This window comes from Chaetodon trifascialis, chromosome 2 (assembly GCF_039877785.1).
Source record: "Chaetodon trifascialis isolate fChaTrf1 chromosome 2, fChaTrf1.hap1, whole genome shotgun sequence".
Classification (NCBI taxonomy): domain Eukaryota; kingdom Metazoa; phylum Chordata; class Actinopteri; order Chaetodontiformes; family Chaetodontidae; genus Chaetodon; species Chaetodon trifascialis.
The window spans coordinates 13,347,994-13,374,300 of record NC_092057.1 but is presented as its reverse complement, the minus strand read 5'-3'; the positions used below and the strand labels follow the sequence as shown (position 1 = coordinate 13,374,300).

The 26,307-nt window shown below is 44.4% G+C and overlaps 1 protein-coding gene across 1 annotated transcript; it reads left to right on the top strand.

Annotated features, from left to right (window-relative positions):
* The first annotated feature begins 1,728 nt into the window (after positions 1-1,728).
* fam184b (family with sequence similarity 184 member B) lies at positions 1,729-25,855 on the top strand. Its single transcript, XM_070983388.1, has 18 exons — positions 1,729-2,363; positions 7,880-8,068; positions 9,790-10,455; positions 11,086-11,221; positions 11,630-11,781; positions 12,000-12,545; positions 13,629-13,736; positions 13,822-14,120; positions 14,878-15,028; positions 15,946-16,065; positions 16,260-16,392; positions 16,683-16,813; positions 17,282-17,397; positions 18,583-18,939; positions 19,046-19,160; positions 20,967-21,074; positions 23,893-24,290; positions 25,206-25,855. The coding sequence occupies exons 1-18, from the start codon at positions 2,214-2,216 to the stop codon at positions 25,276-25,278; spliced, it is 3,948 nt and encodes a 1,315-aa protein (XP_070839489.1). The 5' UTR covers positions 1,729-2,213; the 3' UTR covers positions 25,279-25,855.
* The last annotated feature ends 452 nt before the right edge of the window (positions 25,856-26,307 follow it).

Sequence of the window (26,307 nt, the reverse complement as noted above, 5' to 3'; positions counted from 1 at the left end):
CTGCTGGATGCAGGGGCTAAAAGTCTCTCCATTAGTCTATACACCTACTATGTCAGGAGATACAAAGATGTGAAAAAAATGGCCTTTAGCGCTTCTGTAAAGCCACTGGCACATTCAGTAGGTGATCTTACGACATCCAAGTGCCTTTCAAAGAGATACACCGCCTGTGTAAAACTGCATAAACATTCAACCATCAAACCATTATCCATTACCTTGCACTCATTTACATGTACAAAGCAAAGCCCAATATTTATAGACTGGATGGCCCCATTAAACACAGAGACCTATGTGAGTACAAATTAAAGATTTTTAAAGTCATATCTGACAATATGTATCTCGCTCTGACCAAGGCTGGATAACAGATTGGGCAAGCAGCCGTTGCTCAGGGGCCCCAGATCCCCATGGTCCCCCAAAGGCTCAGGTTCACAAAATGATTTGTGATCATTTGATTAACTGAAAATTTGTTTGAGCACAAGTCCCACTAAGGAACATATACTAAGGCTGGTCCTTTTGTCTAATCTTGTGGCTCGACCTTAAGGCCTCAGCATCCTTCATACAAACTAGGTGTGAAGATATGCCGTCAGACCACGTCTGAAGGTAAAACTGTTTGTAGCTGTTCCAAACGGCCACACTCGGAGTGCCTCTGCCTCACCAATCTCTCTCCAACATCTCTGTGTCTTTTCTAGACTCGGATATGATGAATCGTACAAATGGGCATTACAGCATACACTTTCGGACAGTCTCCCCTCGAAGGCATGCGTGGTGTTGCACTCAGTCGGATATATGCAAACTGATGTAAGAATGAAAAAAGAAGAGCTTGAGAATAGTTCAAATCCTGCTTTCATACCTCTGATAACTGGCCAACTGCTGTGATGTGGGCACAACTGTCAGATTGTTGGTTTTGAAGAGTTTCAGAATTTGTTGGATACGTGTTTCAAATGGTGTTCATGTGGTCAATAATCCTAAAATAAAGCAGTATTTGACCAAAGTACAACAAGCGAATTGACACAAAAAATGTGGGCCCAGGTATTATTCTAGGACAGAAGTACTGGATCTCATAGCATACACTGTACCCAGCAACAGATATTTTCCCCAGCAGCCAAGGGGTTTCCACCAATCTTACACATACAGGCCAGTTTACTCATCATGATGAGTAAAATTCAGCGGGTGAAACAGTCAGTCTTCTTTGGCTCTGGAAGATCTTTGTCAGCTAAGCCTGAGAAAATAACCCAGAGAATGTCGCTGGGATTATTCTTTATCTCCTCTTGATCTTGAAGGAGACTACCAGGAAGCATGGATGGACTTTGAAAAACATTTGCAATTAGCAGGCAGGGATGGGCGTTTCTGTGGCTCCCATGTGAACTACAACACCTAGAGGCTATTTCAATTAGAAATGCATGCATGCATTGAGGGTAGTTTCACAACAGTGGTAATTTCAGAAAAAGAAATGTCATGAGACCTTTTTTTTTTTTTTTTTTTTAGCTGTGGCAATCAGTCAATACTACCAGCGTTGGAGCAGTAGTCATAATACAAGCTGTACTTTTCCAGTAAAAGAAATAAGCTGTCGCCTATACATCTATCATATGTTGCTGTTTAGTTTTGAGCCGCATAACCTCAGTGTGTTCATCTTCCGATATCTGATTGATGGAGTAAAATCACACGACTGGACCCCAGAGACCCCCCTCCGCCCCTCCACACGGTGATCGGCATTGATACAGCAGCGCCGGTAGGGGCGGGGCAGCACTGCAGCAGTGCGCTTCTCGAGCCGTCTCCGGTAATGTTCCATAGGATACACACGCCCCTCTCCGCCCCTGCCGCGAGACAGGTGGTTGGACTATATACCTTCATCCTCGAGCGCTCCCTCTTAGAATAAAAAAAAAAAAAAAAAAATCTGTTGACAGCAGGGAAGGGTCGGTTGGCGCGAGCGCGTCCCCGATGGACTTCCAGCGTGTGACCTCCGCGATCACCGGGCGGATAGCGGGAGAGGGGGGCAGCAACCGGAACGCACGAGTAGAGCCCCGGCGAGCTACTACCAAATGTTTTTCAGCGAATCGCTCGAGCTGCTGTTCACGGGAGGGGGTCCACCGACAGACGAATGAGATGCGCGAGTGAAAAGTTGACGCGATATTGGTGGGGAATTTTCATCTGAGAGGCGGCGGGATCATTTCTGACTATCCTCCGGTCTGGAAAGTTCCCTCGGGAGGGGGTTCATTATGGCTTCAGGCGCCGGTAAGGCTGCACAGCCCCCCGGGCCGGGCTCCGCCGTTAACGGGACTGCGGCAGAGTTCGCAAACATCGAGCAGGAGCTGTACGACTACCAGATGCACAGCAAGATGTGCAAGAAGATCGCTCAGCTCACCAAGGTAAGACCCGCCGGTGACACGGTGAGAGGCGCGCCGCCGGACGCGCTGTCACTGAGCGTGTCAGGCTGATTGGATGATCTGATGGCTGCCTCGCTATCTGCCATCGCTCTGGAACATAATTACATCCTGAGAGGGCGACCTGAGATCGTGTTGTGATAGATATTATAGGGGCACCGAAACAGATATCACAGCAAAAATGGACACGCTCCAACAAAATTAAGCCACATGCGATAAATAACACAAGAGAAGTATTGAGTGAAAATAAAATACTGCGGTAATAGACACCATAAACTCAGAACATTATAGATGAGCAGTATGTTACTAATCACCATTATCTCTCGGGATAGCCTAACGACTGGGAAACTTGGATCAGGCTTCGTTCGTCTTCGTGACTGACACAGTAATCAGACATCACTGAGAGCTTTAGGTGTAGGCTGCAGATCTCCAAATCTATCAGGGCAGCAATTAAGAGTGATCCAATTATCAGGTGATTTATGGATTCTCTTCGCCATGCATCGATTTTAATAGTTTAGACGGTTTAATGTAAAAAATAAATACATAAATAAAAAAAAACAAAGAAGAAAAAATTGCACATCTCATCGGCCAAAATGTTTCTTTGTCTGACTAAGCGATAGAAAAGGAATCCAAAGGCATCGATTAACAATAATATGAAACAGATAAAAGCAGCAAAACCCCATATTGAGCAAGCTGCAACCGTCAAATAGAGAGTGTAATTAAAACGCCTTAATTGAGCAATTACAATGACTGCTTTGGTAGCACAGGCATGCTGTCCATGCACCCTCCTCCATGTGCATGCACACTTATCAGTGTGCAGGCAGGGATGCCTGACAGCTGCAGCAGCATCAGCGGCGGCGCCTTGTGCATCTGCTCTGACTGTTCACACAGTAAGCGTTGCTATATGGGGATTCTCCCTCTCTCTGGTGCACAATAATGCTTACAGAGGCAGGGCATGACCCATCGCTTGTTGAGCTATGACAATTACTGATGACTGTGCACTTCCTATTTTCCTTTATGGGTTCACCTCGGCGCAGCCTGTAGGCACGTGTGCATGTCCAGGAACACATGTGTGCAAAGCAATACGTGCTGCATTTGTATGTGTGTGTGTGTGTGTGTGTGTGTGTGTGTGTGTGTGTGTGTGTGTGTGTGTGTGTGTGTGTGTGTGTGTGTGTGTGTGTGTGTTGTTCAGAGAGCTTCTTCTTCAGGCGCACACACAAACAAAGATGACACAGATGAGGGGTCAGCACTTGTGTCCGTGCTTGTTAGGGAAATTTGCCAGCCTAGTTCTTCTCCCTCCCATGCTCCTTCCATCCCAATGAAGAGGAAGCCTAGACTAGTTTCTCTCTCTTGAAACTTTATGCAAGCCCTGTCAGCCTGCTTTAGCAGTTTGTTGACCGCAGTAAATAAATCCGAAACCCAGAGCGCTGATGAAATATAAGAATCATCAAATCCGATATTTGCTGTAAGCGTTTTCACTGAGCTTTGGGATGCTGGGCATGTGACACATGGTTTATTTGAGTGTTTTGGGGCAGGGTGTGGAGTGGAGAGGAAGCGGGAAATGGGTCAGCTGTGGTAACCTTATATATTTAATAACCCCTGCACTCTGCGTGTGGATGGAGGCTGGCACACGCGCGCGCGCGCGCGCGCGCGCACACACACACACACACACACACACACACACACACACACACACACACACACACACAGATAGTCATGCACTTGTTCTCAACACACCTCCTCACGTCGGCCCTCACCCCTCCACTCACCCATCCACGCTTATGCTTGACTTACACAGCTCCCACCCCCCTCCCCCTCCCCCTCCCCCTCCCCTCCGTCTGTGAGAGTGGTCCGTCCTGGTTGAATGGTTGCTGCTTAATATAAACCAGTAGCACATCGGAGTGTGTTTACATGGCGGAAGAAGCCAATGGGAAGAAAGCGAGTGCTGACCGGGCCAGCTGTTGTGAATGCTCACATAAGCTTGTGCGTGAACAGCCATGCACACACCCACATGAATACAGAGAGCAGAGTAGTCCTTTTACATGACTCACAGAGATCAACAGTAGCATATTTAAGTGTCGGTTTGTGTGCACACGGATGTCCAAGCTCTTGATTGGCAGCTCTAATTCTGTCTCTGCGATTTCCTGTACTTATCTAGCTTACACTGTCACAATGTTCCCTGCTTTGTAATCCAGCACACCCGGTACCCTTTTTGATATGTGTGGTGGTATGTGTGTGGGAGGGGGGGCTGATGTAAGAGAAAGTGTGTGCACGCTCGCTTGTCTCTTTGCCTAACCTCTCCTCTGTGCACCAACCATTCACTCTACATCTCACTCCTGTTTCAACAGCCTCGTCCCAGCTCTTCTTTACACTCTAGACAGAATATTAATTTCATGCTTTGCTGACTATGAAGTTATTGTCAATAAGCGCGGGCACTGGCTCGTGAGGCGACATGAATAACATTATCGACTGGCAGGATCAATATGGGAATCTCGAGACAGGATTTACAGTAGCAAGAGGCCCTGGCCACTCTCCGACCAAGCTGCCATGCCAAGCGTCTTAAGAATTTATTCCCAAACAGCTGAATTAAAGCTTGACACCTTGTTAGACTGAAATCTGAAAATAAAGATTTAAGGACCTTGAACCTGGGCTTTAAACACCGTAAAGGCTTTTACTCTAAAACTAATGTCTAAAACTAGTGGTGCATAAACAGAGAATCGGCTGCTGAATACCCTTGTTTGTGCTTGAGTTGCAGAGGCTAACTTGGGCGTTATGGTTTGACAGTCATATTTACGAGATAATACTGAACGCTCAAACTTAGTGCAGCAGTAAGATGAGTAGAGAGGAGTCATACAGTCAGTTAACTGACTCCATCGTGACAGTCACGCAGCAGGATCTGTCTAAAGTCTGCTAACTTAAACTGACATTAGCCACCATAACCAAACCAAATAAGGCTGTTCAATGAGAGCTTATAATTTCTACTTTTCATTTGTAAGAGTAAGAAAGTGTTATTTAGTCTTTCAGTTGTTACACAATCTCCCTTTAAGTTCAGCAGGGTGAAGATATGATTGTTCTTAGGCAGAGATACAAAACTTTTCATTTGCCATAAAGAGAAAAAGCTGAAATAATGACATGTCTGGATCTGTGGTTCCCAGCCTTTCTGTTTCAAGACTTCTTAAGATGCAGTAATGACTAGCTGCAGGTACTTGTCAGGACTTTGAAGTAATTATTTTATCTTCTCAGATTGTGTTATTTGAATGATTTTCAGAGGCCTGAAGAGGTAAAACCATTTTTTTAAGTAAGGCTTGGAGAAAAATCTGAATTTTATGTAGCAGATTTTCTAAAACGTCTATCTCGCAGGCAGTTTAGCAGCCCCTCAGGTTTACACCATATGGCCAAAAGTATGTCTGCATATTTGTGTAGTTACTGTTTTTCATGTTTTGAGCAAATTATCTTGGTGTAAAGTAAGTGGAATGTTAATGCTACAGCATGCAATTATATATTAGACAATAATGTGCTTCCAACTTTGGGACCTTTTGGGAAGGACCTTTCATCTTGTAACCTCTTCAAATAAATCGTCCTCTCTCTTGATATCCTCCTTGCTCTCACTCTTAAACTGGCCATTGAGGTCAGCGAAGAACTGCACGCACACAAACTCCCCTCAGAGCCTGCCCTCGATTCAGAGTCCCTTTCATTCCTCTGAGTCATGAGTTATAGTTCGCGAGCCTAAGTTCACGCACTATGATGTGACTGAATAGCCAGTGTCACATGCTGCCCACGTGTTTGACTGACAGGAGAGAGGGAGACCGGGTTGTGATTGAGATTTGGGATGATTCCACATCCATCATTGATATCTGCAGCTGAATTATGAGAAATACATGTTGCGACCATGTAAATGTGTGTGTGTGTGTGTGTGTGTGTGTGTGTGTGTGTGTGTGTGTGTGTGCAAGAGAGAGGCAGTGGCATACACACACACACACACACACACACACACACACACACACACACACACACACACTGAGGGAATGTCCGGCAGTGCTGTGCCAGCTGTGTGCTGCAGACAGAGAGGCGTCTGGGTAAAATATGAGCCTGTGTGTCCCCTGCAAACACCCAGGCACATGCACATGTATGCGCACACACAAACACACACACACCTCTGCAAGTGGGTAAATGAGACATCAGGGTCAGTAGGAGCAGATGATGACACTGTAGACATGGCGTAGAGGGTAAAGTGAATAGTGGGGTGAAACAGGCCATATTTCAGGTGTTAGTCACAGTCTATATTGGGAAGAGGGGGGAGAGACTCCACACATGCTGGCAGGCAGGAGAATCACTGCATGAAGCTGCAGTGCCTGGACTATGTTAACTCACAGGACTTTGTAAATACACACAGTTTGTCAGTGCTGCTGTTTAACCTCTGTTATTTGTGTTAGGGGATTATTGTGTTTCCGTGTCAGGTGGCGTCTGTTTAATATTTGTTATCATAAAGCTGCCAGCTGAAAATCTCGGCTCCATATTGTCTGTGCTTGTGAAGCAGTATTGGTGTCAGTTTTCGGGCTGCTTGTGATGTACCCCCATTAAATGAATATGGCGGAAACAACGCCTGAATCCATGGATGAGGATGAGGATGTATAGTATAACTTATTTTGCCTGATGACTTAATCAAGAAGTCAACATTGAAATAAGCTTAAAAGTAGAAAATTGAATGATCATAGATAGTGATATGTAGATTTAAATCCTTTCAATCATGTGAAAGATCACTGAATAATCACTGAATAAAATCTAAATATAGTCCTTAAGTAAGAACAGTTTTATGCTCTCTGTGTGGTTACAAATCAAATAAGGAGGCTTAAAGGCTAATTTGAATCTTTTCTTACCAAAGGGGGAAAATTCTATTACTCAGTCTGCAATGAAATCTTTCGATGTCAGCTTAGACTCAACAATAATTGTTTGTTTCTGCTTTAAATTATTCTGCAGTTCATTCTAAAAATAGGGGAAAAGCTACCCGTAAGCACTTTTGCCTCAGTCACTTGACCTTAGGGACAGAAAACCCTAAAACACAAGTTTGCGGCATGAATCATGAAAAAAGGCCTTTGTGGCCTTATAAGATGCATGCTAATTATGTCCATCTGGGCCACGGCAAACCAAGAATACAAAGCTCAGTGATGAACAAGAGCAATTAATAAACAGAAAAAATCTGTGATCTGCAGTTTCTGGGACTAATGGATTGTAGTAGGGTTCAATGATTCATTTAGATATTATCAAAATGACAAAATGCAATGTGTGAATTGTGTGACATTCTGCCCTAGACTGTAGAAGGCAGCTCATGATGAGATATAACCATAAGTCAGTGTCAGTCGAGTGGTGCGGTCGTGATCAGTTTCTGTTCAGCTGCAAAGAAAAGGTGTTTTCCCATCTCTCAACAAATTTGTACTTGTTACTTTACTTTTTAATGTGAACATTTGCTAAGTGTTTCCCTGCCTGCTGTCGATGCCCTGCAGGTGATTTATTCTCTGAACATGAAGAATGAGGAGCAGGAGGCGGCCCTGCAGGCCTTGAGCCACGCCCACCACGAGGAGCTGCACCGCATCCTGGTGGAGACGTGTCACGAAGGGGAGGGGTCGGCGCTGAGGACGCGCCTCCTCGAGCTGCAGGAGTCCCTGGATGAGCAGCACAGGGTTGGAGCCCAGGTGTGTGTGTTTGTGTGTGTGTGGGTGGGTGCACTCTCAGCCTCCTGATCACAAGATAAACTGACCTCATTCAAGGGCACGTTTGTATTGCTGTGAATTAATGTGTAAACTCCCAGCGGGACCAGCAAATCACTCCCGCCCCTCGTGTGACCTACAACAGTCAACCTCGTTCAGATAGCCCGTTACTTTGCCCACTTCATGCTTAATTTACATGCTCTGCACCGCCATGAAACATCAGCATGAATCATAAATACCCACATGACTTTCTTGTATTCTCTTTGGAAAAAAAAATGCATCTCAGCAACTAAAGACCTAAAACATTTATGGGGACTTTAAACTTTTATTTTGAAATGTGCCACCACATCTGTCTGGTTTGTTTGTTGTCTGCCATATGTTCTCCTGTTTTAGCTCTGGGACATTTTTTTTGCTGCCAGTCCAGCAGCGTGTTATCACAGGAGTGTAAACAGCTACCAGCAAATACATCCCTACATGATGCCAACTTACAAGTGTTTTTGGTGACCAGCAAGCACAATCCAAATGCGCTGCAGTCTGGAAATGGGGCTGCAAAACACATCGTTAGTTGGAGGAATACACCATCTGAATTGGAGCAGACTAGTGCCACGTGGAGTTGAACATATTCTGGACTTAAATGCTTTGTCCAAGTATTGTTTCTTAATAGTAGACCCAGTTCTAGTTAACAGTTTAACCGTGGATCTGTCTCGATTCACATTATAGCATCAAAACATACAACATCTACAGCACAACAACACACAATGTCCAGATAAAGAAAGTAATAAACTTGTCAGTGAACATATATAAGTGGTTCATTTCATGGGTTGTGACTTCTGAATAAATTTGTAATCATTTCCAAGAAGCTAAAAAGAAAATCCCAGAAAGAACAATGTCATTTGGTACTAAATAAAGCCTTGAACTGGTGTTGAACTGGCAATCTTCCAATCAGTAAAGTACACTTGACTGCAAGTTAAAAGTTGTAGTCAGTGTTGAGCAAGTCAGCCCAGCATGCAGAAATGTGAAATTTGTCAACATAAAAGCATACAGTTCAACATATACTGTATGGAGAATGAAGTTTCTAACTAAATAATGAATGAATATCCGCTTGGGATTAAATGGATCTTCTCATGCAAGGAAATTCACATTTTCCCTGTAATTACCTAAATACACAGCTCCTTCAAGGAAACTCCCCACAGTAAGAGATTACACACCTACAGAAAAATGTTTCCTCTTATTTTTAGGGCACATCACTGCAGATTATATCATAAATACCTGGTTAGTTTTGTGGCAAGCTGAATAAAGGTCGAGATTTCAGAAAAAGCTGCTGCTGCCTCCAGCCTGCCTGATCTCAACAGCGCAGGCTGGTAATGATGTTTTGTCACATACTGAGTATTGTTTGAATGTCACAAACCAGCTGCTGCTAATTGGCCTTCATGGACTCAGGCTCGCCTTTTTCAAATGTTTGTACACAGCCCACGCTGTTCGCTCCAGTGGTCGGCACAGTTCCTAGATCTCAGCACGACCTTTGAGATACAGTGTAATGAACAGGATATGAATGTGGCACCACAAAAATGCATCAGCTGCAGGATGTTGAGTTAGTTACAGATCTGAAGGAAAAGGTTGTCTAACCCACTGCTGCGGGTGTACACGCAGTGGCCAGTGGTTTTATATGTAAGTGCACTGTGTAGCGTTGCCCTCTGTGCCTCCAGGTGCAGGCAGACTTTGAGTGTTTCCGCATCCAGGCGGAGGAGAGGGAGCGTGAAACTGAGGCGGAGCTGAGAAAAGAGTTTGAGGAGAGGCTGCAGGCGGCAGAGGAAGAGCTCCAGGAGGCTAAGGCCCAGATCAGCGACGCCCAGGAGGAGAACCTGCGGCTGAGCAAAGAACTGGAGAAGGCCGGGGAGCGGATCCAGGAGCTGGACGCCAAATGTGAGGAGCTACAGGGTGCGGCTGACAAGGAGAGACAGAGCATAGAGGAGCAGAGGCAGAGAGAAGACGAGGAGAAAAAGAAAGAGGAGGAGGAGAGAGAAACAGAGGAGCGGGAGGACTTGCAAAGAGTTAAATTACTTTTAGAGGAGGTGAAGGAGGAGAGGGATCGAGCAGAGGAGGGGAAGAGGCGAGCTGTGAAAGAGGAGAGGGAGCAATGGGAGCAGAAGGTGAATGATCTGAATGAGGAGAAAGAGGCGATGAGGAAGAGGATGGAGGCAGAGTGGAGGGAGGAGCAGCAGAGGTGGGAGGAGAGGGAAGAGGAGGAGAAGAAAGGAATGCACAGCGCTCTGCGAGAAAGAGTGAAGAGGGCCGAAGCAGAGGTGGAAAGTCACCTGGAGAGGTTGGCTGAGAGCAAGAGAAACACGGTCAAACTGCAAGAGCGATTACAGGTACACACACACACACGCACGCACACACACACCCTGAATCCTTTCATTCATATAACTAGCATCCAGTGCTGTGAAAAGGGTGGTGAAAGGAAATTGAAATGTTGCTGCTTCCAGTCTCTGATGCACCCAGCTAATGATTGTGTTGATGGGAAAGGAGGGAGCGAGGTGGAAGCAGAGGGAGAGCGAGGGGATCTTGCATGTCTAACCACAAGCTGCCCTCCCTGAGTGCTATTCCCATTGCCAACTATCTGCTAATGAGTAGTTTGAGCAGGATAGATTCGCTGCACCACCACCATTACCACCTCGTGGATGAGCATTAAGAAACCCTGCGAGAGCTGGCACAGAGCTGACATAAGCTCTCACAGCAGACCATTAAAGGCTCACAGCTGGGTGAGATAGCTCCCTGACTCACCACATTTCATCCCATTTTTTTTCCTCTATCTCCCTCTCTCTCCGACTTGTGTTCTCTCTCTCCTTCCTTATCAAATTTGCTGTTGGCTTTCTGTGTCTCTCTCCCTCATCTTTTCTTTTTACTCTATTCCCCAATGACTTTGTCAACCCACAATACTCCTCTGCATCTACCCTCCTTACTTGCCTTCACCCCAAAACTCCTTTTTGTCCCCACTCCAGGACCTGGAGGAGGAGCTGGAGCTGGATCGGAGGCGTGTGTCTGAGGCCGAGGGCGTGGCTAAACGGGCAGAGGAGGAGCTTGCGGTCGCCAAGGAGAGGCTGCTGCTGCAGGAGGACGAGCTGCAGAGCAGAGCAGGTATTGTGCCCGTCCGTCCACCTGTCTTCTCATCTGTCTGCCGAAGGAATGCTCTCATTGGTGAAAATCAGCTGAGCACAGCGCATTTCCATTATTCATTCTGACTCAGCGTTAATTACGTTTTTGCCATTATAATATATACAGAGAATGCAACAAACACACATTATTCATCCTCCACAAAGGCAAACAGTTTCATCAAAGTGTCATCACACCGAGTCAGCAGAAACGCCCAGATTTTATTTATTGCATGAGAATGATTTTTGTTTTAGGCGCTTCCTCGTTCACGATCGGTCTGCTGTAAGTCCATTCTGCTTCTATTATGCGTAATCAATCAGCCGTGCTTGTGCACGTTTGTGTGTGCGTTCAGCTTTGTGCTTATTTGCTGCGCGTTCCCTGTCTATGCACCAGAGGAGCTGTTGAACCGCGGGGGCTGTGAGGTGTGTGTGTGTGCTGAGGTGGAGGAACTGAGGAGCCAGGTGAGCCGTCTGCAGAGCAGGAACAGAGAGCTGGAGCTACAGAGCAGCGGCCGAAACAGTGACCACGCCCGGCAGATACGCCAGGTAAATGCACACAAAGTGAATAAAGTGCAGTTACGTGTGCATATAAATTAAATATTACACTCACCTTAAGAGGTACACCTGTAATATCTAATGCAATCCAACTGTTCTGCCATTAAGTCTACTTTTATGATGCCTATAGTGTTTCTTTTGTTGCATTGGATTGCATCAGATTGTACCTAATAAAGTGGCCATTGCATGCATGTTCTGTGTGTTGACAGCATGCTGAGGCCCTGTCCAGCCTGCGCTCTGAGATGGTGAGAGCCCAGACAGAGGAGCTGCGTCGCATCCAAAAGCATGCAGATGACGAGCGCGACAAACTGCAGAGGGATATAGAAAAGGAGAGAGAAACAGTACGGAGGGAGAGAGACCAAGAAAAGGATCAGTTCGAGAAGGACAGAAACAGATTGCACCGAGAGAGAGAGGAGGAGAAGGAAGCGCTGCACAAAGAAGCGGAGGAGATCAAAGAACGTCTGAGGAGAGAAAAGGAGGAGGAGATCGACCGGCTGCGGAAGGAACTGGAGGTCGAGAGGGTTCGTGTTCGTTCGCAGTTGGACAAGAGCATCGAACAGGTCGAGGCGGAGAGGGCCAACGTGCAGCAGAAGCTGGAGGAGGAGAAGAGGAGGCTGGTGGAGAAGGCTGAGGAGGACAGGAAACGGTTGAAGGAGCAAGTGCGGAAGGCGATAGAGGAGGTGATGAGGAGGCATGCAGCCGAACTTCACAGCGTCCAAGAAGCTCTGAGCTCCGAGAAGAAGACCAACCAAGAGGTCAGCACGGGGGAGGGAAGGGGGAGGGGGGCACACAAGACGCCGTACTGCTGTACTACTGCTCTAAAACTTGCATTTCATATTTTTCACCACCATACTGTTGGGATTTTTCTGTCTCTCTGTCAGAACATTTGGACTGACAGTGCAGTTTGAGGACAGAGAGAGAGGACACAGTTTCTCCTCAACGTGCGCTTACGTATATTTGAGTTTTAAAAATAGCCTGCTGTTCAGTGGCAGCCAGCGTGTATCGGCTTAATTATTCTGTTGCAGTTTCAGTCAGAATTTGGATTTAATTATTTTGGATAAAGGACCAACTGCTATAAGGAATCATTTTCCCTTTCATCCCATCACACAGCTGCAACAGTAATGCTTCCCTGCTGTGTGTGATACACACGTGCCTTCACAAACTCTGTTGAGCAAACACAGGAATCAGGATCCTCCAGCTGTGATGGAGCTGTGTTAGCTTTCTTTTTCTTAATGCATGAACCTGACAAAGACTGCTCTCATTTGTATGAAGTTTAAGAAATCAGGCATCTGCAATAATGAGGTTAGTTAGGACTTGGAGTTAGAGCTATGGGAGGAGTCACCCACTTCATCTAAAACAGTTGTTTGCAACATTTTGATCCCTTAAAATGAACCCATACTTGACCCCTTGTCAGCAGCGGCATATCTCATTGACAAAAAGAGAATCTGATCTCATTTTCTTTGAATGTTTTAAGAGTGCCGAAGAAGGGAAATTATACAGTAATTTATAATGAAAAAAGCAAAGATCAAAAGAAAAATCTGAACATTTTGTGTGACATAAATGTTTCTTGTCTGATCTGCTGCCCTCTTAATCATCTCATGACCCCTTCGGGGGTCTCCCACTGGTCTACAACAGCATGTTTAATGAATATTTTAACTAAGTGTTAATGTAGAAATATAAAGAGATTTTTATCACATAATTGCCTGCCCTTTGAGCCCTCGTATAATATGCACTTCATCATGACTAATTATTAATCAGGCTTAGTAATAAGGAGATGATAGTATGGTTGGGTTAAAGTGCTAAAAAGAAGATAAGTTGTTAATGAATTTTCTTGGAAGGTGTGTGCACGTTTGGAAGAAGAGAGGAGAACCAGCGAGGAGCTCCGCAGCAGCCTGGAGAAGGAAAGAGAGGAGCTGAGGACAAAACTGAGAGATGCTAACAATGAGGTCAGAGGTCACATGGCACTAGTAGAGTGTGTATTAAATGCGTGAAACTTGTAACAGATGAAGTGAAAAGTGTCTGTGCTCTCAGGTCTGTAGGCTGGAGTCAGTGACCCAACAGCAAGACAAGAAAGAAAAGGTGGGCCCTGAAGCTGCATCCTCATGCGGACCACAGTGCTCCCGTCTGGAGGAAGAGCTTCAACAGACTCGCACTCGACTGGCTCGGATACAGGAGGAGGCAGAGAGGCAGCGGGACAGGCAGCAGAGAGAGGTCATATCCCTGAGAGCTGACAAGCACCGGCTGGAGGAGAAAGTCCTGGAACAGAGCCGATTGCACACGGAGAGGAGTCTTCTAGATCAGAGCCAGCGGCACACTGAGGACAGGATCAGGTAGCAGAATGAACAGCAACCTGCCAGAGCCGCTTAGGCTTACATTACAAAGTCTTCACTCCTGCTTGTAATCGTCGTCTGGCCTCCTCTGAAAAGATGAAAGTTGAGTTGAGCCAGAGCGTCTTTTCTTCAGTTTGCTCGTTTAAGCTTTAATGAGCTTTATCGACGCGTAACGTGTTTTCCAGGAAAGAACAGGACAAGAAATTAGCTGCAGCAATGAAAACGATACAAAGATACATTAAAGAGTGTCAGCACATCAAAATGAAATTAAATCAATATCACAATCCAAAGAAGCATTAACAGTAATTAAGTAGGTAAGTTAAGTAAGTTAACTCATACGGTGGTTTTGCATATCTAGCAGCTTTTTTTTCATTACATACTGATATACACACACCGAAAACAGCTGATTCCTTTCATATAAAGTGTGTTTAATTTCCCTAAAGTAGCAGTTTGCATGACATAATGTCATTATTGGTGAAGAGACAAAACAATAATGTGTTTTAGCAATAGCACCTGTCTGCGTACAAAACCTGTTTGCCAATGTTTCACAGGTTTGTGCTCCAGAAATACAACCAGGGAATTCTTCATTTTAATTGTTATAAAAACAATAGTTCTGCTATGATAAGTGAGATGCAGAAGCAAACAAGACGCTCTCACACCGTTGCACAGAAGCACAGAGTGCAGCGAGAGGAAATAAATAACAGTTTTGTATGTAGGTTTGTTCTGCCTCACTTGTTGATCTGCTGCATGCCTCCAGGGCAGAGTGTGAGGATCGTCTCAGAGCAGAGTTCAGGATCGAGATGAATGCTGCCGTGGCGGAGAGCGAACAGAGATGGCAGAGCAGAGAGCAGGAGCTGCAGACCCAGATATCTGAGCTGCAGTGTGAACTGAGCAAGGAGCAGTCAGGGGTGAGTCTCCTCCACAAACCACCAGGAAGCACCCGTCATCCTCAGTGTTTTCACTGAAGGTGTCTGATTGAAGCCTGATACTCAGACTGAACTGCCATTTAGTTTAATCATGTGTTTCTCAAATGTCTGAAGAGATAGATGAACTTTGGTGAAGCTAGCTAGCAATTTTCTGAATAATATCAGCAAACATTGAAATATACCCAACAGAATGTATCAGAAGATGAAGTCTTTGAAATGTCCTGAAGCCAAATATATTCAGTTCAGTATCATATTGGACGGAGAAAAGCAGCAAATCCTCACATTTAAGGAGCAAATATTTGGCGTTTTTACTCGAAAATGACTGAAAGGATTAAAGGATTATCAAAAATAGTTGGCGGTTAGTCTCAAAACAACAACCGTCAGCTGCCTTCCAAATGACATTTAGTGTGTCACATTTCATTTGGGTTATATAGTTATTTCTGACCGAACTCCACGTATTAGGACCAGTTTGCTCGTCTTGATAGGTGCAGTTGTATGACCTCTGGGACTCTGAGGGAGCCTGAGCGTCTCAGCTCGCCTGCGTTGCAAACTGGAATGTGGAGATTGAAAGATGTGGGTGTTGGTGTTTTTGAAGCCTGAGCCACACCAGACATCACACAAACGTCTTGATATTTTGTCCTCGGTTGAATCTCAAAACAAATGCAATACTAAATCACTTGAGTACTCTTTTAATTAGCTCCATAAGCCTGTCTTGACTGCACAATGAAGCACGTGTTTTAATTATTTATTTCAAGCAAGCTGTCTGACTCTGCAACTTCTTCAACAAAAGCGACATCTCTATTCAATTCGACGCTTGCTGCAAACTCATCATCTCAGGATGACTTTGACGCCATGCAGAGCCTTTCAAATCCTTTGCTCATGAATTCTCGCCAATGCAGGTGGAGAAAAAGAAGGCGGGCCCGGGAGACGATGGCCACTGCAACCCTGAAATTGACAGGCTGAGGAAAGAGGTCCAAGACACCAAGGAGATCAACAAGAAGCTGAGGGAGCTGCTGCAGGTAAATCTTTGTACTCTCCTTCGTCCGTTTTGTCTGTGATGTATAATTTAGCAGCTTTGATGACAGTGCTGCAGTGACGTGTTCATGCATTTCTCCATGTAACATTCACACAGTTAAGTACAGTGTATCTGTAGAGAAAAAACAGGCTTGCGCAGCTATTGTAAAAGGACCACATGTGTGTCAATGTGTTGGAGGAGCCCCAAACCAAGTCTTCAGCTGTGGAGAGACAAAGTCACGCCATGGCTCTGCAGGCGTTAGAGAGACAGGCGAAAGAAGATGTGCTGTCTGAGAGGAACAGACTACAGACAATGCACCACCTGGAGCTAGGTACACACACACACACACGCGCACGCGCACACACACACATATACATGCTTAGGCATGAGCATTGGAATAAGCTCCCACAGACTCACAGCTGCATGGACAAACAAGGACACACGCACGCACACAGAGGGCTATACACATTGAAATTATAAATTCAACAGTGAAGTTGCTATTGCCATGGATACACTTCACCATGGCAACAGCAGAAGGTACCTGTAACAGTGGGCCAAATTGATTTTGTTTTCTGTATGTGCTGTGTGCATGTGTGTGTGCGTGTGTGCGTGTGATATCAGATAAGCAGCGTGCAGAGTTGACCCAGCAGCACACAGAGTGGAGCAGACAGATGACCCAAAGACACATGCAGCAGATAGAAGACCTACAGGCTCAACTACAAGCACACACACAGATGATGGCTCTGCAACAGGTAACACACACACACATTCACTATTAGTGTGTATAAGTGTGCACAAGGAGACACATTCAAACACACACCTCTCAATCCCCTGTGAGTGTTACGGCCTGTCTTTCACTTATATAATCTGTTTTTGACACACACAAGCAGGCAAACACATCGATATGTGTGTGTGTGTGTGTGTGTGTGTGTGTGTGTGTGTGTGTGTGTGTGTGTGTGTGTGTGTATGCGCACACATACACATGGCCATTTCATAACTGACATCATTCATTCACATGAATAAAAGTGTCCATGATTCTGGCATCGATCAACACAACATGTTAGCAGCTGCAGCCACGCTAACCTTTTAAAAAACTGGATCTTAGAGTGAATATAGATATTGATGATGTGTATCTACTGCATACATGTTTGTGTCTCTGTGTGTGTGTGTGTGTGTGTGTGTGTGTGTGTGTGTGTGTGTGTGTGTGTGTGTGTGTGTAGGATCTGAAGCAGCAGAACCAGTATCAGGTGTTTGAGAGACAGCTGGATGAGAGTCGCTGTGCCATGGTGGAGCTGCAGAGAGAAAATGCAACACTGAAGAAGCAGTTAAAGGAAAGGTGAGGGAGGAAGTGGGCACATGTATTTCAACATGAATGAGATCCTTCAGGGCTGCCACTTACCATTATTTTCATTTTCGGTTAATGTCAGACAATAGAAAATAGGATAAAATTGTCACATTTCAGAAGCCAAACAGGTGAATGTTTAACTGCTAATCAAAACAGTGGCTTGGTTTCTGTCAGTTTACTTATCAGTTAATCAATGAATAGTTTCACCTCTAGTATCCTTGGAATCAGGAATCACAAAATCTGGAATCACAAACACTAATTGCTAACTAATAAGTTGGGAAATATGCTTATTCCCTTTTTGAGAAGATTGACTCCACTCTGATGTCTGTATGGTAAATATGGAAGTGCAGCATGATCCAGTTAGCTTAGCTTAGCACAAAGACTGGAAATGGAGGGAGAAACTAGCATGGCTCCGTCAAATGAAGGTAATAAATCAACAGAGCTCACAAATTAAAACATTATGAACGTGTCTGTATATAACCTCAGTAAATATTTTATGTAGTGAGCTTTAGAGGTGCTGGTAGGTGCATTTTTAAGCTTTGAGCATAACTAAGCTAGCTGTTTCCACCTGCTTACAGTCTTTATGATAAGTTAACCTAACTGTCTCCTGGCTGTAGCTTCATATTTAGCGACATGAGGGTTGAATCTTTTCATCTAACTAAATGTAGAGGTATTCCTTTAAGACAAGCAGACATGCTTTGAAAACCTGTGTGAACATTTAGTTTAATTTCAGTAATGCTGTATTGTCCCCGCTTGATACTTGATCGTTCATTTCTTGACAAACTATTTAAGATCATTTTCTTATAAAGAAGTTTTTTAATCTGCTAAAATATGTCTAAAAAGTTTGACGCGTCTAGGTTAATATCAGTTCACTGGAGTATTTTTGAACTTTATTTCTGGCCTGAATGAAAACCAGTGCCACTACAGTAGAGTAGATGCCACACAGAAATGATATCTAGTACAGTAATAAGCGAGCTATATTTAGCAGTGGTTCTACCATCAGTGATGATTCAGTCTTTTTCAGGATCTATGATGTCTTGTCCAGCGAATCAAATGCAGACAACCATTACTGTTTGCAATTTACCAGAATTATTTTATTGTACTAAACGGGCCACTTCCATTATTTCCATTCTTCTCGTTCCTATTCTTCTTCTTGTACCTACTGTCCCTTCCCAGGTCAGCGCAGCAGAATCCTCAAGCTGAAGACAAAGAGGAGGAAAATGCAGATTTGCAGAAGAAGAGAGACGCCCAGCTGGAAGAAGAAGCACAACGTCTGAAGGAGGAGGTGGAGAAACTGAGGGTGGAGATGGAGAAACTGGAGGAGTCGCAGAAACACTGGGAGGAGAGGAAAGAGGAGGACATAAAAGAAGAGGAGATGGACGAGGAGAAGAAGAAGGAGCGGGAGGAGGAGAAGAGGAGAGAGGAGGTGGAGGAGATCAGGAGGGAGCACAAGAGGGAGATGCAGAGTTTGGTCTCTGAATACAGCAGTGCCCAGACGCACCTGCAGGCTCGCATAGTGGCCTTGGAGAACGAGTGAGTTGAGGACAGACGCGTGGAAATACAGTGGTTTTGAAATGAGTAGACGGGACGGGCACGAGAGAAAAGTGTGTGTGTGTTTGTGCATATGATTTAACTGCAGGCTGCGTGAGCGGGAGGAGCGGTGCCGGCGGAGGGAGCCCCGATGTGATGACCAGCAGTTGGGGAGACTTCAGGAGAGGCTGAGCGAGAGAGACCAGCTCATTAAACGATTAGTGGTGAGACACACACCCGCACGTGCACACACACACACACACTTCCAGCACTGAAAGGCCCTCTTGTCCGACAGCATAGCCACCCACCTTCACATGGTTGCCAGGTCAAAGGCATAGCGAAGTCAGCAATGAGAGCAATGCGCATTGATTTGATCGGCAGACAAGAGGCGGCACAAATTCAAGCAGCAACACCAATCAAAAACAACAATCAAAGTCTGAGTGCATACCGCCCAATCAACGGAGGAGAGACAGCTCCATGTTAGCCATCCTAACCTTGATGGTGTCATAGTCAAATTAGTCCCAGTGGCTTTGCTGACCTGTGTTGTTCGGAAATTTTCCAAAGTATTCCCGCCATTCCTGCACAAAGGTATCAGTTATAGGGCTACTAGCCGTACGGCTAACTGAGCTAACTAGTTAACGTTAACGGCAGCTATTAGCTACAGCAAAGAGCAGCAGTTAGCGATTACTGGTGATGTACTGCCCCCTGCTTGTTTGGAGCCACGGTGGGGCAATTGTCCACCAACATTGTCATTTTACTCGGGAACTGAAAATGGATTACAATTAGATTTCTTTTGTTAAATAAATTACCGGTACCACCTGCTAATTAGTGTCATCAGTGAGCTACGCTCATAATCCCACATCATGTTGAATGTTGGCGCTGTCGTTTATTTTGGGTTGATTTTGGGTTGATTTTATTTTGGGTTTATTTTGGCCTGCTACCGAAAAAACTCACTAGAGCGCCAAATCTGTGGTGAAAAATAATCCCCAACAAATGCACTCAAGAATGAAACTACACATTTGTGACCCCTTTTTCAAGAGTCACATACTGAGTAGGAACAGATGGGCTCAGTGCTGATCGCAGACTAGTCACAGGCAGACTGATGAACAGTCAGAAAGAACTAGAGGATGGGCTGAAGCGTCAACTCTTGTTGGATTTGGCAAAAAAAAAGGAAAATATAGATTAACACAAGCCTTACTCTTTCAATCATGCTTGTTTGGGAAGTTTCTTGTATTTCCTCCAGTTAAGCTGTCCTCACAGTACTTTAATTAAACCATGTACTGTCGGTGGTAACGCTCTTAATGGTTCTTGTTAAATGACCTAAATGGCTAAAAGATGCCCTCACAACCCCAAAAGAGAAACAGCTTGACAATTCCTTCTTGATCTCCACTCAAGGTCCACTTACTCGCTTGTTGTGCAGCTTTTGACCATATCACACAGTCCTTTGCAGATTTAGTTTGCTCAGTTGCCGCCAGGGAAACTTCAAGGACGTCTTATGCATGTGGAGCTAAGTGTGTCGTGGTCGCCTTGGGGCTAGGACGCATACCATGTGACTGCAGTGTCCAGGGTTTCATGCCCTGTGGCGATTTTTGTTGTTGGCCCCCTCGCTCACTCACGTTTTCTGGCTGTATCTTGCTCTACTGTCGCTATCCAGTGAAGGAAGAATGGTCAGGACTCTGTTATGAGGCCAAAAGCTTAAGAACTAGTGAAAAGGTGGACCATGGGTTGAGATCAAAGGTGTTGTTAGCTGTCAGGCTACAAAAGGACCTAACAGGTGGAATTTAGACATGTGTCCTGTGAAAGACTTATCCACTAAAACCAAACCATCATTGGCGGTCATTTATACGTTGGGGAAAATGACATTTTTTAAAGTTTCTAAATCCCTCTGCCTGAGTGCTGTGTCTACCATCTGCGGCATGAGGCAGCTCAGCAAACAAGTACACCCTCCAGACACAACGCGAACACAACAGCAACAACACCAACTGTGAATAAGGCCAATGAAAGTCCTTCCTCGTCCTCCATCCCTCCAGGAAGAGAGGCATCAGCTGCAGCTCCACCCCCCTGTTGCCGGGGACAACAGCACCCTCAGGCTTCGTGACAGCAAGTCCCGCCCCGGGAGCACCACGCCAACCATGAGGGTGAGTTTGTCTGTTCTGCTCAGGCACATAACGCATTCATCAAAAATGAGCCTCCCTCCAGCCAGAAGTGCTCACTGGGCTGGAGCCAACTTCACTCGACAGATCACCAGTCCGCTCCTGTCCGTCACACAGCTTCGGGTGACATCACTTGGCCGGCACAGACACGGCCGTGTTTGAATGAAGAAAAATGTGGTTCCTGAAAGACGAACAAGTTTAATGACGTAATCTTGAACCATGTGTTTTTGCTTTTGACAGTCAGTGATTTGTTGATTTTTAAGAGGAGGGAATGGCCAATGAGAGCACCCCCCTGCCCCCACATCACCAATACATGTGCACACCCATGTGTGGTGGTGCTGCTGAATGATCATCGACATATTATAAGAATACTGCAGATCACACACTCTGATCATGAAGGTGACACTGCTCTGTGGAGAATGTAGGCTACGATATAACGCAGAATTGAGTATTTATAGTATATAGCCTAGTGAATAATATAGATCCAAGATAAAACTGACAGAAGAAGGCACAATTACAAATCCGTCTACCACTTCAGCACCACAGACAGCGCCGTGGATTTATTAATACACAGCGCAGTCAGAGCTGTGGTCGGGATCACAGATTCAAACCCAAACTTCAGTCAGATAAAGGATCAAAGACTCAGGCAGACTAGACTGACATTCACCTAAACAACACCTCTGCCCCTGCTGCCAGGGCATGGAGAGGGGGATGGCAGGATCACAAGGGGGATGCATTTTGATCATTGGCTTACAAGGAAGGAAGGAATCCCCCCTCAAATCACCTTCTGACTTTTGATGCTTATCTTCCAGGAACTTCGATTTCATCGTTTTTTTCATTTGTAGATATGTAATCTGCATGTTTTAAACAAGCTACACTGAGCCTCATAATTTGAGGCTGCAACTGAGCGCAGGATCCAGTGTGCAGAAACTGGCTCACATTCATTTTGGGTGTCAGTCATGGATAAGTGATCACAGACCATCTGGGCTGCTAAATCTAAGCGTAGAATTGAAGCATGTGTGCTGTTAACTGCCTGCATTTGAAATGACGCTCCACCCAAAATGCTGTGGAAAAAAAGGTATCAGAACATCACCAGGACTCCTGCTGCGTCACCTTCTTATCTCGTGACTATTTGTAAGCTCAGTGAGTTCCAAACACTCATTATTTGAGCAAAATATGGCCGAACACACACCTGATTTAAGCTTGTCTATTTAAATATGTTTTTGGCATCAAACATGTTTTAAGCAAAGTGAGCATCTGGTTAATTATGCTGCAGGAGTGTTTTCAGGAGGCTCTGTGTACCTATTGGTACTTCTTTCCCAGAGTAATATCGTAACTGCTATGAATTCGAGCAGACCCCTGCTGCTGTTCTCCATTTTACAGCACAGAGTGGGTGATTGTTTGATGCTCGTAAAGTATTTTTGGGCAGAGTATCACTTTAAATTCACTCTCCTCGCTGGCACTCGGTGCAGCGCAGGCAAAATCATTCCATTATGCCCCATATGGAATCAAGTTTATCATGTAGTCTGAGGCAAAAAGGCAAAATTTCAACAAACCATCAAAGCAACATCACCTACAGTCTGTCAGACATGTGATCGCTGCAGGGTACACATTTAATGGTCCTTTTCTGGAGATCATTTTCCAGGACTTTTACAGTGATGATCCAGCCGGTATGACAGACAGACATGGTGCCATACGCTGACGTGTTCCTCTCTGTGGCACATGATTTAAAAGATGTTTTAATGTCGCCATTACGTTTTGGTATTTAAAGGACCCAAAATGCCGCACTAAGACAGGACACCAGTGAAAGTCCACAGTTTTAATGAATATTTGGAGAATGTGCAAACAGACCAGAAGAGTCACAGAGGAGCAGATGACTGAGGAGGAACAGGCATGTTGAATCCAATCCTTTCAGTACATGCAGAGAGACAGGGCATGGATGGAGACAGGTGGAGGTTCAGCGCCCGACCTTATAAAACAAGAGACAGAGAAGCAGGGAGCAGATTGGAAAAAACAGAGATCAAACAAAGACACATGGGAAAGAGGAGGGGAAATTGTGGATCTCCACAGTCACTGCTTTTATTACTATGTCCTCTTTCTTTTTCTTTTTGCATTTCATGCCTTGTTTCAATATTGTTACTATATTTTATTTTTCATCGCGTTCCATCATTGTATTTTATTTGGCAAGCTCTGCCTGCTCTATGCTTGGCAAATGCTATGTATTTATCATTACCATTATTATTGATTCATAACCTGAATCCATTTTTTCTTATGAATCAGATGAACCACTGCTGCCTCAAGACCAAAGACACAAACAGTAGCTCACAATTGTGCCTACGGACAAATCTAGACTGAACCTTACGTATCGAACATTAAATGTATGATTCAAAGAGTCGAGTTTGCCTGGATTATGAGCTGCCGCCGACTCTTATCAGTATGTCACACCACACTTTAGCCCCTTTACTTGTAATGTTAAGTAGAGTCTTTAACGAGGCTAATTACACCCACTGTGAGACACCGTTGCTCTTGAAGATACAATGCCAGAAAGTACTGTTCGACTCATGCTGATTGGCTGCACAGACTTTGTGCTCTAGTCAATATTCACAAAAACAGGACGGTGTGTGTCGGATTGACTAAAAATGAGGCGTTCATGTTCACTGTAATGAAGGAACATGTCACCCAGCACAACAGAGTGGCCCACTGATGTGTTTTTAATAATTTTTGGACAACGATGGATAAATTGGACAAACTCCATTTTTATGATTGTAACGCCAACATAAACTGTTCCACTTTTTACCACCAGAGGAAGCGTGTGGAGTCTCCTCCCCGTGTCACCAGCATCCCCAGCGCCGGTATATATGACAGGAGCATCTTCCTACCCCACTCCTCCTCATCGTCTTCCTCCTCCTCCTCCGTCCATCAGCACTCCTCATCAACCCTGCCCCACCAGTCCACCTCCCACCCTCAGAACTCCCCCCATTACTCCACCTCCTCTCTTCCACACAAGCACACCTCCCTCTCCCTCAGCCAACAGTCCTCCCCCTCCATCCCTCGCTCCACCAGATCCCGGACCTCCTGCATCCCTCCCACGCCAGCGCCCACCGCCCCGCTTCCCGTCTGCCCCTCACCTCAGACGGGCATCCGCTACGTGTCGCCCTCCTGCCAGGAGCCATATGCACACCTGCAGGCCCAATCAATCAGGTATGAACCTTTGAGTATTTTGGCTGCGATGTTACAAATCTAAAAAAAAATGAACAGGAAGTTTGTATACTCATAACTCCAGTGCATTTATTTCTGCTTAAATATATATACACATATGCATACACATGCATATATATGTATATATACACACATGCATACATAATATACAATACATATAGCATACATATACACATGCATATATATGTATATATACACACATGCATACATAATATACAATACATATAGCATACATATACACATGCATATATATGTATATATACACATGCATATATAATATACAGTACATATAGTATACATATATACATGCATATATATATACATGCACATACACACACACACACGCACACACATATATACATATACATATGTATATATTTATGTTTCTTTCATATTAAATATGTATTGCTTAAGTACAGCCATCAAATAAATGTAGTGCAGTAAAAACTACAATATTTGCCTCCAAAATGTCGTGAAGTTGAAGTATAAAGTACCAGAAAATGAAAATACTCTAGCATAGATATCTCAAAATTGTACTTGAGTGCAGTACTTGAGTAAATTTACTTCAATTTGAGTAAATACTTCCTTTATTTGTCAAGATAAATCAGCATTTTGTGAATTCTTTTCTAACTTGAAGGTCAATCTGATTTGAAACACCAGTCTTAGTGTCAATGCCAGTCAGGTAACTGCGGTTTCTTCTCCGCTTGCTGAATTGTTGATCTTTATCAGGTGAAATGAATACACTGGAGTTATGAGTGAGCAGCTTTCTCTTTGTCTCTCTGCACGCCAGCGCCTTGCTCGAGCAGGTGTGCCTCTTGACTGGTTTCAGAATAAGCACAGTGCTCTGAACCTCAGCATGATGACATATTAATTGTGTGTGTTTCTTCTGTGTTATAGGGGCCCCTATCTGGAGCAGAGGGGGACAGAGGGGCTAAAACAGGAGTGGTTCACCAAATACTTCTCCTTCTGAGCACAAAAACATACAAACACACACACAGACACAGACAGACACACAGACAGCAGCTTCAAGTACATTTCCTCTTATACAGTCCATTGCTTCTTATACACATCCGTTTGCTTCCCACATACACACACACACACACACACACACACACACACACACACACAAACATACAGACATCAACAGACATATGGGCTCATCACCAGCAAGGCCATCTCAAACATTGCCTCAAAGCTCAACCAAAAAGTGCTTCTCAAACACATGCCTGACCTCTTCTCAGAACATAGGCCTGCCGGATCTTGTTTGTATAGTTTGGAATGTCTCCATATGTTTTTTTAAAGCAGTCTTCCTTTTTTAAATGCAGCCTTTGCTCGAATCTCATCACACAATTACTCCAGGCAAAATGTACATTTCTTAAAATCAACGATCAAGTGTCTCTTCGAGTATGGAAGCATTCGACGTATTCAATCAAGATCCTCGTCAAATCGGACACACGCGACCCACCATACCAAAAGGAAGCTTGTTTCAATGCAAAAATGTATGATAATCTTAATGAAGAAATTGAATAAAATATTTTGTTTTTGTACGTGCTTCTTTTTTGTGTTAATGCGAAAATAATACAAATCCCAAATTATCATTACAGGCTAACTGATGCTGATTTTAAGAGATATTTGAAAGTTATACCATTAACAATCCATTTATGAATGCTGAGCATTCATTGTATATTGGCCAACCAACAGTCTACACCAGTACTGATGTGCTGTAAGTTAACATTTGCTGACATACTGCCGACTTATTGTTCATGCTCTTATCTCTATAAAGCTTAATTTACAGCATTGCCCACAATGGTCTAACATATATTATAATTTACCTGATATCACATTTTACAACATTTTGACTTTTTTTTTTTTAGATTATCTTGAATTTAATATGTCGACACGAAGCCATCTCAGTTTTTACAGTTCATCTCTTTATATATTGTGATTATGGAAACTTAACTTAAACTTAACTTTTTTAAATGAATGATAGATAGAAAAT